Here is a 16,552-nt window from a genome sequence, read left to right as displayed (position 1 = left end):
TAAATAAGAAATTGACTTACTTGTCAAAGCTAACTTGAGCTAATGCAGCAGTAAAAGCTCCATCATCAACCACTTGGGCTAATCTAGCCCATGCCTCTGCAGCTGCACATCTCAAGAGGGGGTTGGGACTTTCTAGGGCTCCCATCACCAACGCTAGGGCAGGTCTTCTCATTTCTTCTGGACCCAAATTTCCCTTGGAGCCAGCTAAATACTGAAACATGTAAAGAATAATCCAAACTTACAACTGTAGTTAATTTCCTTTTAAAAAAGAATGTATTTATTTTAGAGAAAAAGAGAGTATGAGAGTGAATGCAAGTGGGGTGAGGAGCAAAGGTGGAGGGAGAGAGAACCTCAAGGAAGCTCCCTGCTGAATGTGGAGCCTGACTCAGGGCTCAATGTCATGACCCTGAGATCATGACCTGAGCCGTAACCTAGATTCAGATGCTTAACAGACTAAACCAACCAGTTGTTCCTGTAGTAAATTTTCTAATCCAGTTTGGAATGAATATTCTGGTTAAGCAAATGTGCTCATACTTGGATTACTACTTCAACACACACACACACACACACACGAATAAATACTGAACACCCAAAAATAATTTGATTTTTCACAGAAAGTTCTTTAGAAGTTTAAACCTTCAAGCAAACAGTCTGGTAATTAATTGTCACTACAGTATATATGTGTTCAGTAGAACATTAATAGGAATTTCCATAAAATAACATGAAGTGTATTATATTTTAGTTAGAAACAATAAGCCATAAATGCAACAATAAGCCAGACTTTGCCCATAGGCCAGAGTCTACCAATCTCTGGTATAGGATATTAGGCTAAGTAGGTTAAAACATGGTCCTAAGTCAAGATTTTAGGTTATTTTCTGACTAACAAGTTTTACATAGAGAAAAAGTAAAAGGGGAATTGCAAATCCCAAAATATTTTCATTAGGAGATTAAAAAAAAGGGAAGAAAAAAAAGCAGCAATTCAGACCTTCCTCCAAACTACTTAACTGGCCATATATTAGAAAAAAAAGTTAATCAAACACCCAAATTAAAAAAAAAAAAAAAAAAGAATTACCTTCAAGAAACTAGAGAGTGAAGAAACAACATGTAACTGAACTATTTGTTGACGAGCTCCTTTTGTGTGCTTTATACTGTCCAAAAGCTGTTCCAGTATAAAAAGCCTAAAATCAGAAACAAGATTTAAAAGCAAATAGTAAAACAGTGAGTTTGTTAATAAAGATAAAGTAAGCCAAAGGGTATTACTGAGTATATACTACTAATCTGTTTTGTTGCATTATTTTGTGGTAACTGCTAAAATGAAATAAACTATTGCTGAATATACTCTAACATTTTAGGAAAAGAAAGTATAAAAAATGCAAAAATATTTTAATTTTGTGTCATTTTGAGAGTGGGTGAGCAGCATTATTATGTGGGGGGAAAAATCGCAAAAGTATAACATGTTCATAAATATTTACATGGACAAATTCTATCTCAGTAACTCTTTTCTAAACAAATGGTATCTTATTTTTTCTTTTCTTTCTTAAGTAAACTCTATGCCCAATGTGAGGTTCAAACTCACACCCCTGAGGTCAAGAGTCATAGGTCCTACTGATGTAGCCAGCTAGGTACCTCTAATCAAAGGATATCTTAAGGGGCGCCTGGGTACCTCAGTGGGTTAAGCCTCTGCCTTCACCTCAGGTCATGATCTCAGGGTCCTGGGATGGAGCCCCGCATCAGGCTCTCTGCTCGGCGGGGAGCCTGCTTTCCACCCCGCCCCCCACCCCTGCCTGCCTCTCTGCCTACTTGTGATCTCTGTCAAATAAATAAATAAAATCTTTAAAAAAAAAAAAAAAAGGTGATCTTAAAAGTTACTTGCATCAGCTTTTTTGTTCTTAATAAGAGGACTTAACTGGGTTCAAATATACTGCTTCATCTTAAAAGTAGCGCCAACTTATGTCGTCTATAGTCAGTGAGAATCAGCACAGCTCTTTGAACTCCCAGCTATACTTTAAAATGTACTTAGGATCACACTACGTATTAACACAATTTTAAATCTTGTTTTTCTCATTTAACATTACCTCCTAAGCACCTTTCAAATCATTCTTACTCTTTGGTAACTTTCATGAAGCCAAATTTTACTGTGCACATGTATTACAATTTGTTCAATCATTCTACTGATGGAGACCAATTTTCTATTTTCACAATTCTTTTTTTTTTTTAATCATGAAAAAACTGTATTTAGATTTAGCCAGCTGGACTCAGTTTAGATGATCCCAATTTTGTTGGCAACATCCAAAGCATCATAGTCAGGGGCCAGGCAATCGTATGCCTTCTTCTCTCCATCAGGCCTGATTAAGGTGTTGACCTTGGCTACATCAATGTCATAGAGCTTCTTCACAGACTGTTTGATCTGGTGCTCGCTGGCCTTGACATCCACAATGAACACAAGTGTGTTGTTGTCTTCTATTTTCTTCATGGCTGACTCAGTAGTCAGGGGGAACTTGATGATGGCATAGTGATCAAGCTTGTTTCTCCTGGGGGTGCTCTTCCGAGGGTATTTGGGCTGCCTTCGGAGACGCAGAGTCTTGGGACGTCTGAACGTAGGTGATGTGCGGATTTTTTTTTTTTTTGTGACTGTGGACGCCTTTCAGCACCACTTTCTTGGCCTTCAAAGCCTTTGCTTTGGCTTCGGCTTTGAGAGGGGCAGGGGCTTCCTTCTTAGCTTTCAGCGCCATCTTCGTAAAAGGGCTAATTTTCACGATTCTAACTATGATGGATTTAAACATTATTTTTGGTCTGGGATTGAATGTGTTCACTAGTTATTTATGTCACTTCTGTGAATTGTTTTACATGTCCTTACAGCACTATGCTTTTCCTCTGGCTCCATCCGCCATTTTACAGCATTTAGCAGTGTTTTCCAACTTTGGCTGCATGTCAGCATTACCTAAGGAGTTTCTGAAAATTTCAATACCCAACATATATGCATACCATACTATTAAATCAGAATCTACATTTTAAAAAGTTGTCAAAGTGTCTGCAGTGTATTGTCAAGGGTAGAACAATCTTCAGGTGAATTAAGTAATTCATTCTTTGCATTTATGTATAAAATGCTTCAAAGTAAGCACAAACAACACATGCACAGGATCAATCATAGTTCTTTTCTGCATAAAACTATCTCGACATTCTAATACCTTAAACATTTTAGTACTTTAAAATTATCAATATGTTTTCTTATTTTTCTTATTTTATTTTAAAGATTTTTATTTATGTGACAGACAGAGATCACAAGTAAGCAGAGAAAGAGGGGGAAGCAGGCTCCCCACTGAGCAGAGAGCCCGATGTGGGGCTCCATCCCAGGACCCTGGGATCATGACCTGAGAAGGCAGGGGCTTTAACCCACTGAGCCACCCAGGCACCCCTACGACGTTTTCTTATTTTTAGAATCTTATAGTCAAAACTATAGAAAAAAATGGATAAAATAGAAAAAAATAGAAAATAAAAAAAAAAGAAAAAATAGAGAAAAGCAAATGATTTAAAGATAATTTAATTTTTGGGGCGCCTGAGTGACTCAGTAGGTGAAGCCTCTGCCTTCGGCTCAGGTCATGATTCCATGGTCCTGGTATTGAGCCACGCATCGGGCTCTCTGCCGAGCAGGGAGCCTGCTTCTTCCTCTCGCTCTGCCTACTTGTGATCTCCGTCTGTTAAATAAATAAATAAAATCTTAAAAAAAATAATAACTTAATTCATTAAAAAGATAATTTAATTTTTTAAAAAAGATTTCATTTATTTATTTATTTATTTGAAAGAGATCACAAGTAGAGAAACAGGCAGAGAGAGGGGCGGGAAGCAGGCTCCCTGATGAGCAGAGAGCCCGATGAGGGGCTCGATCCCAGGACCCTGGGATCATGACCTGAGCCAAAGGCAGAGGCTTTAACCCACTGAGCCACCCAGGCACCCCGATAATTTAAATTTTTTTTTTAAGATTTTTATTTATTTGACAGACAGAGATCACAAGTAGGCAGAGAGGCAGGCAGAGAGAGAGAGAGGAGGAAGCAGGCTCCCTGCTTGAGCAGAGAGCCCGATGCGGGGCTCGATCCCAGGACCCTGAGATCATGACCTGAGCCGCGGGCAGAGGCTTTAACCAACTGAGCCACCCAGGCGCCCTCCAATAATTTAATTTTTAGTGTATAAATAAAATATGAAAAACCCATTTCTAATCTTAGGGCAATCTCATGTTTTAAGAGTTTCTTTTAAGCTATTTAAACACAAAGCTAAGCACAATGACAATAAAATGCTTTGAAATATTCAGTTGCTATTGTAGAGACTTTGGTTAAAAACATTTTTTTCCTCTAGAAATGCAAAGACCCAAAAGAAAAAGCATTTGGCATCTTAAACAAGTATCATATTTGGGATAACAGGAAATTAAAAACTTAACTTTCCTATTTATATAGTTGCTCTTCTCTGGTCCTCTAAAGACATCCAATGGAGACTACTGATAGCTGCTTATGACCCACTTTCTGTATCTGGGATCCTGCCAGACCATTTCCTTTAAAAATCCCCAAAGTACTGACTACTATTTTTATTCAGTTAAAATCTAAACATAGTATGTTTTGCTTTTACCAGGTCTCAACATCTTTTTAAAAAATGTATTTTATTTATTTATTTGAGAGAGAGAGTGAGCATGAGAGGGGAGAGTTCAGAGGCAGAGGCAGACTCCCTGCCAAACAGGGAGCCGGATGTGGGACTTGATCCCATGACTCCAGGATCATGACCTGAGCCGACGGCAGTTGCTTAACCAACTGAGCCACCCAGGCACCCCAGGTCTCAACATTTTTATTAAAATAAATGAAACCTTTCCTCCCTAAAATATATATTCATTCTATAAACTATTTTAGTCCAGGTGATGTTAAAAAAAACTTAGCATACTTTAAAGCTAATTAAATTTTAGACAGAATAAAAAATAATTTTCCTAAAGAAAAAAAAAACTTCTCTAAAAGAGCAATAAAATCAATTTTTAAAAAGGAAAGCTTTTAAGACGTATATTCTTTTTTCACTTTTTGTCTTAGACCTATCAAAAAGAGCTAGTGGAACCATTTAAGAATATGCTTAATTTAAATCTTTTCCTCACAAGGCCATCCCTGTCTCATCACTGTAGTTACTGCTATATTAATCCAAATTAATTATTTTAAATTGTATGCTGTATAAAATGGTTACAAACTGATTCACTCCCACCCTATCAATTCTTTTTTTCCTTAAATATGTATTTATTTTTTTTTAAGATTTTATTTATTTATTTGACAGAGAGAGAGAACACAAGCAGGGGAAGCGGCAGACAGAGGGTGAGGGAGACACAGACTCCCTACTGAGCAGGGAGCCTAAGGCAGGGCTTGATCCCAAGACTCCGGGATCATGACCTGAGCTGAGAGCAGACACGTAACTGACTGAACCACCCAGGTGCCCCAAGATTTATTTATTTGAGATTAAGAAAGGGGGAGAGAGAGAGAGATAGCACGAGTGCCCATGCATGAGCAGGGGAAGGGGCAGAAGGAGAGGGAGAATCTCAAGTAGACAGACTCCCTGCTGAGCTCAGGCTGGATCTCACCATCCATGAGATCACGTCCCCAGATGGAACCAAGACTGGGACACTCAACCAACTCAGCCATCCAGGCGCCCCTCTATCAATTATATTAGTTTTATATTTTATTTTATATCTTATTTTATTCACCAGAGAGAGAGCACAAGCAGGGGGAGCAGCAGGAAGAGGGAGAAGGAGGCTCCCTTCTGAGCAGGGAGCCTGATGCGGAACTCGATTCCAAAACCCTGGGATCATGACCTGAGCAGAAGGCAGACACTTAACCAACTGAGCCACCCAGTCTTGTCATCCCTTTATCGATGCTTCTTTGAATATTCCAGACTACTATGATTTTCCTCTCATCTTTTAGTGCTATAGCATTCATTTATAATTTGGTTATATATTGTCTTAAATATGTTATAAGCACAACTTTATAGTTACAGTACACACAGGGAACTATGGGTTATAAATAAATTTAGGAAAAACATCATCTTTTAAAATTTAAGTTCTGAAAAGACATCTCAGTGTGTGTGTGTATATCTTACAATACTGAGCAAATATTATCATCGTTTAAAATAAAATGACATGAGGCTATTAAAAATCAACATCAAAAAACAACATAAGCTTTAATCACTTTTCTATCCAATGAAAGTAAACTATCCAAAGACATGCTTAAAAAATGTGTTCCTGGGGTGCCTGACTGGTAGCTGGTGTAGTACACTAACTCCTGATCTTGGGATTTTGGGTTCATGTTGGGCCTAGAGCTTACTTTAAAAAAGAAAGCAAATAACTGCCCCCATCCCCCGCCCCGCAAAATGTGTTGCTGACAAGATTCAAATATTTTGGCAAGTCTTCATCAAAACAGACCAAGGTAAATTCCCTACCTAATTGATATTCTCTGGAAAACATAACTAGATAAAATGATATAAAAGCTATGTATCTAGTTACATGTTATTTTTGGTTTAGCATGCCAGAGGCAGATAAGAAGGAAGGAAGGGTAAGAGGGAGTGGGGAGGGAGGGAGAGAGAAAGAGGAAGTGAATGAGAGAGAGAAAGAGGAGAAAGGGAAGGAGAGAATATGAATAAATGAGGATAGTTACTAATTTATAAATTGTTAAACAGCAGAGCCTATAGGAGAAATTCACATTGCATTCAGTATCTCACATAAAAACAATTGTTTTACATAAAAACATTAAGTAGTTTTTTGATCTCCAAGAAAGGTATTACCACAGTTATCAATTATGAAACTAATTTTCAATAAGAAACCATTACTAGCCTTTGATATTTTAAAACTGAAGTCTACTTTGAGTGGACTGAAATCTATCAAACTTAAGATTAATGAACTTATCTAATTTTTGAAATCCACCAAACTAAAAACCTATAATGAGTCCACAAAGCCTTGAAGTAAAAAAGCTTAAGAGACCTAAACTAAGCAGAAAAGCAGCATTCTTCTTTTTAACAATAGCTCATAAATCAAAATTCTACTATCACTGAGTTTTTGTTGTTCTTTTTTTTCACCACTCCATTTTTTCTATTTGTATTTTCAGCTAGATGATAAGGTAATTGTGGGTAAAGTGTGGCATCCGCAACAAAGCCTAGCAGTTTTCAGTTTAATCACTGAATTTAATCACTGACTTAATTACTTATTAAATATTTGCCAGATGAATAAACAAGAGCCTTTATCACACCTACACCTGTCATCTGTAAGAACTCTTTTATACTAATAAGAACTTTCTGAAAGACAGAACCAGTACAGGGTGGGGACAGGAAGAGACTCTCAAGCAGATGCTGTGCTGAGCCCAGAGCCTGGTGCAGGGCCCAGTCTCATGACCGAGATCACAAACTGAGAAACCGAGTCGGACGCTTAACTGACTGCCCCATCCAGGCACCACACTAATGAGAACTTATGACATTTTTCTTATGCATCAGTTCTTTATTATGCATTTAATGAACGAATAACCAATCCTTAAATATTGTATTTCAGGATATGTGAACTACTAAAGATGATTTACCTTTGAGCTTCTCCCACATGAGCACATACAACTCCAAAGAGCTTGACTGCAGAGCTAATAACTGACAGTACTGGAGGTAAGGGCTTAGGCACTGAATCTCCCTCTACATCTTTCTCATAAATAGAATAGGGGTCATACTCCAAGCTGCCACAAGCAATACCATTACCAAGCAGGAGCTAAAACAAAACAAAACAAATATATAAAGGTATTAAAATGACTGTTCACAGAATGAGTCAACCCAAGAGTTCATTGAAAAATGACTATACCTGCTCTTCAATAAACCTATGGTCAGTCTCTTGTAGCAAAGGACTTAATATCACAAGATCATCCTGATGACAGAGGGGTGGAAGTAAAAATGCAGATGCTGCCACCTGTATATCAGAGGCAGTCAAGTCAGCAGCCAGCTCTTTGAGGAGAGCACAAAGGTTTCCTGTTGAGTTACAGAAAACAGCAATTAGCAATTTATTAAAAGCAGTTAACTGGTTAGAGTACAGGGTTAAAAAAAACCCAGGCAGAATTTTACTCTAAACATCAGCTAACTTTAATCTATTACAGCCAAAGATATTTCATCCTTAAAAAATATGCTACCAACAAATTGCTCAACTGATGTTACTGGTCACAAGACTAAGAATAGATACTGTAAAGACATCTCAAAATATGTGTGTGTATATACTTTATGATAATGAAAAAATACTACCATCATTTTAAATAAAATGACACGAAGGACAAAAACAGAATTTTTTTTTTTAAAAAAAGACAAATGAAAAAGCAGATAAATTATATTTCTTTAAAAAAACCAGAGCCTAAAAAAATTTACAAACATTTGACATGTTTTTTATTTTTATTTGTTTATTTTTAAAAAGATTTTATTTATTTATTTGACAGAGAAAGAGATAGCGAGAGAGGGAACACAAGCAGGGGGTGTGGGAGAGGGAGAGGCAGGCTTCCCACTGAGCAGGGAGCCTGATGCGGGGTTTGATCCCAGGATGCTCGGATCATGACCTGAGCCGAAGGCAGATGCTTAACAACTGAGCCAGCCAGATGCCCCAGACATGTTTTCTATTACAGAAAATTTCAAACATATACACAAGAAGACATAACTCCGTGCCACTTCAGCATACGACTGTCATGCAGCTTGACCTGCTGAATCAATTCTGTTTCACCATACCTCCATCCACTATCTCACCACCTCCCATATTATTTTGAAGTAAACCCTAGAAATCATACCATTTCATCTATAAGTATTTCCTTGTGTATAACTGAAAGCTAAAAACATTTTAAACGATTCTAATATCATGTTTTAAAAAACACTAAACATCAAACACCCATTCAGCGTTCAAATTTTCAATTGTCTCATAAATGCTTGTTTTTGTTTGCTTTTGTTTCAATCAAGATCTAAGTAAAGTCTATGTGTTGTAACTAGTAGATATATTTTAAGTCTCATTCATGTTCTTCCCTGGGTGGCTTAGTCAGTTAAGCATAAAAAAATCTGCATCTGCTGGACAACCATAAAATAAAGTCATTTACATTCTTAAAAATAGGTCCCATGTAACAAAAGCAATTTCTTATTGTCTTATAAACTTACTTTTTGGCAATTTATTGTACCAACCAATATCATCAGAACTTTAAATTTCTTTACTTAGCCATATTTTGAATTAGTGAGATATATAACTTTAAAGACTACTATTTCATTTAGTGTTAAAAGGCTTAGAAATTACTATAGGTTATTAATGTATGATGAGGCATTATTTTAAATGTCAGTTCATATTTTAATGGTAAAGTTCTGTTATGCCCCCTACATATAAATCTATTAAAACAGAATGCCATTAAAAAAATTAAAAGTCTTTAAGGAAAAAAATCCTTTATTTTATTTCTATAGTTTTAAAGATAGAAAAATGATAACTGCAAAATGGCAAATTATTATTTTTGGTTGAAACATAAAACTATTAATACCTCCATATTTTCACTTTTTTATGAACTAATTTTCTTTAAGTAATGTTAGATAAATAGATAGACTTGAAAAAGATAAAGAGGGTAAATATAGATTCTATTTTTCAAGAAATTTATAGTAATTCCTGACTTTGTCTTCCAGTGAACACTCTGGAACTAATTTAAAATCTATACACTTTACATTCATTATTCCTTTAGGACTTCTGACTGCATTCCCAAACTCCAATTCTGAGAAAAAAGTACGAGACCTTTTTTTCCTTTAAGTCTTTTAAGGGCAGACTTACATTATCATTTATTAGAAGATACACTGAAGATCTTAAGTTGAAATTCTGGTATTCTATGTTTAATGAAGACATGAAAAAGAAATCAATTTTTTTTTATCTATAGTTTGAAAATAAACTCCAAAATATGGTATAATTGATATAAATGTCTAAAGGGAATTGTTTTTGCCAGAACCTGACAGCTATCGGAAGTATAGAACACAGAAATTATCTCTAGGGCCTTTTTGTCTGGCAGGTAGCTCTTTTATACTAAGAGATAGTACATAGTGAGAAGGACCTATCACTAAACCTTTACTATTTGTTAAGTCTCTCGTAGGTTATCTGTAAATAGGTATGCACCACAGCATGAAGCAGATCTATAATCCTGATTCCACTGTTTACTGTATATATGTTCTTGAGTTGTTTTTTTAACTTCTCTATGCCTTTATCTGTCAAATAAGAAAAATGTAACCAGCTCACTCTATTATCCTAAGATAAATGAGATAATATATACAATTTCTACCACAGTGCCTAGCATACAAAAATGATTCTTTTGATACAATTATGCATTTTTTCTAGTTCTTCTTATACTACATTTAGTGTCTTCTTATACTACATTTATTACTTTGTAATAAATATTTTGCTAGGTATATCTGTGAACCAGGAAGAAAGGCAGTGGGAACAATATCACTCACATAATAATAAAGACCAAAACAGAAGTTACAGGTTAATATTTTGAACGACTGTATTTATTACACTGCATTTGTCTGCAGAATAGATACAAGCCAATGAATGTATTTTTACAAGGAGCAGTTTGAAGTAATAATCAACTTAATATGTTTGGCTGAAAACTATTAAGACTAAAAAAATATGAAGTTCTTAATGGAGACCATTTACAACTTTCACCTCTTAAAACAAGCATCTTAGGCAATTCAGCAGTAGCAATATATTTTCTTAAAACTTTAAATTTACAAGAAAGTTTTTAGGACTAATTTTAAAACAGGGACAAGTTTATTTTACCAATCATGGTATACCAGTAACCTAAGGTCATATCTGAACACAATAAAGGCAAAACCTACTCTCTAAACTTTATAAAATCAATTATACCTTGGTAGTTCAGTATTAAACTTCTGTTTGGGCACAGCGAAGAATGGAACAGTGGAACAAAATGTGTGCATTAGATCATCAATGCAGAAGGAAACCAGAAAAGGTCAAATGTCTAACAGACTTATATTATATATTCTGTACCAAACCCTAGAGTAGAATCAAGACCAATCTTTGCGACTCATTCTCTTCCACACGGTGGAACTCTAGGGACTTTTTTCCCCAGAGGAGAAAAGAAAGCAAGATGTTAAAAAGTAGGTTTAAAAAAAAATTTACTTTATTTACTGTATAATGGTGAATATAATAGTTAAGACTGAACTCACTAAACCTTCTAGAAATAAGGTACTAAAAAACATCATATCATCCATTTATTCATCTGGGTTATTACTTTCCAGGCACTCTCCTAGCCACAAACAGTAAAACATTTTGGTTTAAAGCACATACCTTCATAGGATTCAGGAGGTAATAAAATCAGTAATTCATAAAGCCTTTGTTTATAAACTACTGATGGTGTTTTCAAAGTGCTTCCATATGTTCTTAGCACTGAAGAAAGCCTTAAAATAAAAAAAAGGTGTATCTTAAATGTGTAAGTTATATAACATAAGAATACTGAATAGGTTGATATATAAAACAGCTATATGTATTATTAGTAAACATAAGTGCTTTTATGTTTCCTTTTTTCCTTTAAAAAAAATAATGTGTGATGATAAGTTATGAGAGTTATTATAAAGTATCACATATGGAAATTATTCTACCATGTTTTCTATCACACTTTATACAACAAAACTGTATATTCAACTTACATCGCTAAGGCCATCAGTATTTTGTCTAAAAACAAACTTACTAAATTCCACAATTTACAACTTGGCATTTGTAAAAAAAAAATAATAAGTCTATTATTTGGAAAAGGAATCATATATGGAAGGAAACAAACAAGAAAAATAAATATGCAGGTAAAATCCAAGTTTTTGTTTGAAACTTGATCTGGAATACCATCACCAAATAGGAAAAAAAGCATCAAAATATGCTAAGATCATAAAACAAATTCTCTCTTATTCTTTTTTAGTTTTTTAAAATATTTTGTTTATTCATTTGACAGAAAGAGAGAGAGAGAGAGCATGAGCAGGGGGAGAGGCAGAGTGAGAAGCATGAGCAGGGGGAGGGGCAAAGGGAGAAGCAGTCTCCCCACTGAGCAGTGGAGCCTCATGTGGGACTCAATCCCAGGATCCTGAGATCATGACCAGTGCTGAGGGTAGATGCCTAACTGACTGAGCTACCTAGGCACCCCAGATTCTCTTTTAATAAAGCACAAGCCAAGCCAATGTTTCCCTAAAAGTTTCAATCACAAAATCTCTTATTTCCTTCACTTTCATGTACTTTTTATTTTTTAAATTTTTTAAATTAAAGATTTTATTTATTTGACAGATGGAGATCATAAGTAGGCAGAGAAGCAGGAAGAGAGAGAGAAGGAAGCAGGCTCCCTGCTGAGCAGAGAGCCCGATGTGGGGCTCGATTCCAGGACCCTGGGGTCATGACCTGAGCCGAAGGCAGAGGCTTTAACCCACTGAGCCACCCAGGTGCCCCCATGTACTTTTTAATCTTCTATTCATTTCCCCTACTGGTATTGAGGTATCATTTTACTGATGTTCACTCTTCTAAAAAATATTTATTAATAGATTACTGCTCTTTGCAAGGTACCATGTTATCAAATGGAGTATGGTCTCCATCTTTTTAGCAACACCAAAATACAATGGAATTACTTTTAGTGTGCCACTGGAATAAATCCACTAAATTGTTACAGCATGAGGTTTCCGGGTACTCTAAGAATTCTGGCAATGTTTATTCATTTGTATTTTTCTGGAAAACTTATACCTACTATTTCTAGTTTCTGGAAGAAATGAGTTAATTTCTGAGTTGTCACTGTAGTTTTAAAAAGTTGGTACCAGTTTATATCATTCAGTACAGTTAAGAACATAAAGAAAACATTTATAAAACCTAGGTAGAATTTTTTAGTTATGAAGCTAAGAATAAATCCACTACATTTTTTTAATTTCTTTAAAACCAGGTAAGAAAATTATAGATGGCATATAAAAGCAATTTCAATTAAATTAACAAAAAGTTAAGAAATTATGAACTATATTTTTAAAAATTCCACATTTACCTGGTTTAAATACAACAGAATTTAGTTCAGAGGGATAGGTGTGATTGTATTTTTTTTCTTACAGAAAGTAAGACGAATAAAACACAGTAAGAATTTATGAAAGCACTGCCAGTGGTTTCTGCTTCTATCAGGAGGGTGCAGAGTCTTTGGAGGCCTTCAGCTATAAATCCACTTGGATCCTAGATAAAATATAACCTATATTGCTAGGCTTGCAGAAAGGGACTTTTCCAAGGCTACACCTCCAGGGTCATAAGAAGTATGAAAAAATATGAGCTAAAATCAGGGTGGGAACACAAATACCAATACCAACACAAGAATGTATTGAGTTTATGTTCATAGCAAGGTAAGGGTAGATAAAATAAAAATCTCTTGAGGGGGTTCCCAAGACCTGGCAGATTCCAAGTCCTGGAAGAGGCAAAGGCATATCAGATTAAACCCAGCTGAAAAGAGAATTAGTGAACTGGAAGAGAGAGCTGAAGAAATTACCCAGAATGCAGCAGAGAAATAAAAGGAGGAAAAAATATTAGAAAAATGAGGAGACATGGAAGACAAAATGAAAAGATTCAAAATTTATCTGGAACCCCAAAAGAAAAGTTAAAAAGAATGCAAAATGACAATGTTTGAAGAGATAACAGCCACTTTTTCAGAACTGCTAAAAGGCACGAACCAACAAAATACATAACAAGTTGGATAAAGAAATCCACAAATTGCCAGTTAGAGCAGAGACTGTTAAATTCAATTTAAAAAAGACAACTATATGCAGTTTATGAGACACACCTAAAAACACAGTGCCAAGAAAAAAAGACATACCACACATATTAATAACCCATAAATTAGACTTTAATCAAGAAGTATTATTAAGGATAAAGAGATTATCTGTATACTGTATAATGATAAAAGATTCAATTCATTAGGAGGATATAATTCTATGTACCCAATTAACTAGTCTCAAAATATGAAAAAGCAAAAATTAACAGAACTATAGAAAAAAATTATAAACCCACCATCACAGTGGAAGAGTTGAACACTTCACTCTCAATTACTGATAGCTCAAGTAGATAAAAAATTAGTAAAGACAGACGGAACACAGAAATTTTAACAAAATACATTTGTTATAAGCAAGTCTTGACAAACTTAAAAGGACAGGGAATAGGGGTTCCTGGCTGGCTCAGCTGGTAGAGCATGCAACTCTTCGTCTTGGGGTTGTGAGTCTGAGTCCCATGCTAGGTGTAGAGATTGCTTAAATAAATAAGTTTAAAAAAATGAAAATAAAAGTAGAGGTAATACACAAATTATATTCATTAAATATAATTATGCAGTTAAGTTAAAAATCACTAACAAAACTATAAACTAAAAACTATTCTATACATGTAAGAATTTATAAACATACTTCTAAATAACTCAAAGAAATTATAATGAAATTTAAAATACTTAAAACTGAAAAAAATGAAAACAATGAGTATCATTACTTTAAAGATTCAATAACTAGGGGCGCCTGGGTGGCTCAGTGGGTTAAAGTCTCTGCCTTTGCCTCAGGTCATAATCTCAGGGTCCTGGGATCCAGGACCATATCGGGCTTTCTGCTCAGCAGGCAGCCTGCTTCCCCCTCTCTCTCCGCCTGCCTCTCTGACTACTTGTGATCTCTCTCTGTGTCAAATAAATAAATCTTAAAAAAAAAAAAAAAAAAAGGGATTCAGTAACTGGAACCTTAATAGGAAATTTATAGCCATAGCCCCTATTAGGAGAATTAAGAGAAATACAGTGAGATTAGCATTAAAACTAAGGGGTTAGAAAAAGATAAATATAAGAGAGCAGAAAGGAATAATAAATAATGACAAAAAAACTCAATATAAACTAAGTCATTCTTTGTACAGATTAGTAAAATAAATACACTACTCAAGAGATGGATCAGGAAAAACAAATCAGAAGGCATAGTGAAAACAATGGGAAGGGAGAAAGGGACATGACAGAAAGAGGCAGAGATTAAGAAGGTAAGAGAATACTATGAAGAACTTTATGTCAAAAAATTTGAAGATAAAGATACATTGTGAAAATCATTAGGAAAAAATCTAATTAATAAACAAGAAAAAAAAAAAAAACCCTAAACCAGACCTTGAATAGTCAGAACAATTAAGGAAATGTAGTATGTACTCTAAGTATTTCCCACAACAAAAATACCAGGTCCAGTCTATTTTTCAGACCTCTGAAGAAAGGTTTTTTTTTTTTTTAATGATTTTATTTATTTATTTGAGAAAGAGAGAGAGCATGAGTCTGGGGGTGTGAGGAGCAGAGGGGGAAGGAGCCCCCACAGTGAGGAGGGAGCCCGATGTAGGGCTCCATCCCGGGACCTTGAGTTCATGATCTGAGTTGAAGGCAGACGCTTAACTGAGTCACCCAAGTGTGCCTGAAAAAATATTTTTTTTTTATCATTTTAATCAAATTTATGATAAATTTGGCATTTAAGAATGTCTGTTAATTCAAAACTATTTTATCTAAAAATAAGTAAAGACATGCATGAACAGGGAATTCCTAGAAGGGGAAATAATGAGAACTAATAAATATATAAAATGACAAATAATCAGGAATCAGTATATAAATTAAAATCATAATGAGATACCAATTTATACCTACTGGATGGGCCAGAAATGATGTCTGAGTGTTAGTGAAGAAGTGGATCAAAGGGCACTCATATATACTATCGACAGAAACATACAAAAATTTTGGAAAATATATATATTTGGTTATATAATATATAATAAAAATATATATTTAGATATTTCAATGGCAGAAGTAGGTTAAGTTGCTATATACACACCCAATTAAATACTATATAGCAACCAAAACAAATGAACAAACTTACTCATACATGAAGTTTACAAACAATGATGAGTAAAAAAGTAAGTCTCAGAAACAATATACCATATACCTGACCAAAACCAAGTGAAACTATATAATGCACTCTTTAGGGAAACATATATATGGGATGCACTTTTAAAAATGCAAGGGAGGGGCGCCTGGGTGGCTCAGTGGGTTAAGGCCTCTGCCTTCGGCTCGGGTCGTGATCCCGGGGTCCTGGGATCGGGCCCCGCATGGGGCTCTCTGCTCAGCGGGGAGGCTGTTTCCTCCTCTCTCTCTCTGCCTGCCTCCCTTCCTACTTGTGGTCTCTGTCAAATAAATAAATAAAATCTTTAAAAAAAAAAATAAATAAAAAAAATAAAAAAAATAAAAATGCAAGGGAATGACAAAAATCAGGAGAGTGATCAACTTTAGAATAAAGTGGAAAGAATGGTATTAGACAGGAACTCACAGATAACTTCAATAGTATTATTAATGTTCTAGTTAAGGATAGCTAAATCTGGCCCATTGTCTGTTCTTGTAAATCAAGTTTTACTGGAACATAGCCACATTCACTCATTTCCAGATTATTTATGACTGCTTTTGAGCTACAACAGAGCTGAGCAGATGTAATAGAGACCATATGGCCTGCAAAGTTTATG

General features: G+C 35.2%; 1 protein-coding gene across 8 annotated transcripts in view; it reads right to left on the bottom strand.

Annotated features, from left to right (window-relative positions):
• The window catches only part of HEATR5A (HEAT repeat containing 5A), a 94,326-nt gene that overhangs the window by 51,329 nt on the left and 26,445 nt on the right, over positions 1-16,552 (bottom strand). For all 8 annotated transcript variants that reach the window (XM_032848903.1, XM_032848905.1, XM_032848906.1 and 5 more), the window contains exons 13-17: positions 11,339-11,448; positions 7,847-8,010; positions 7,581-7,756; positions 1,073-1,178; positions 21-211 (exon numbers count right to left, since the gene is read on the bottom strand). In XM_032848903.1, coding sequence (XP_032704794.1) covers positions 21-211; positions 1,073-1,178; positions 7,581-7,756; positions 7,847-8,010; positions 11,339-11,448 — 747 coding nt within the window. The remainder of the gene's footprint in view (positions 1-20; positions 212-1,072; positions 1,179-7,580; positions 7,757-7,846; positions 8,011-11,338; positions 11,449-16,552) is intronic.

This window comes from Lontra canadensis, unplaced genomic scaffold (genome assembly GCF_010015895.1).
Source record: "Lontra canadensis isolate GAN:19392208 unplaced genomic scaffold, GSC_riverotter_1.0 scaffold214, whole genome shotgun sequence".
Lineage (NCBI taxonomy): Eukaryota > Metazoa > Chordata > Mammalia > Carnivora > Mustelidae > Lontra > Lontra canadensis.
Note: the sequence above shows the minus strand (reverse complement) of the source record. Positions and strands in the feature narration are given on the sequence as shown.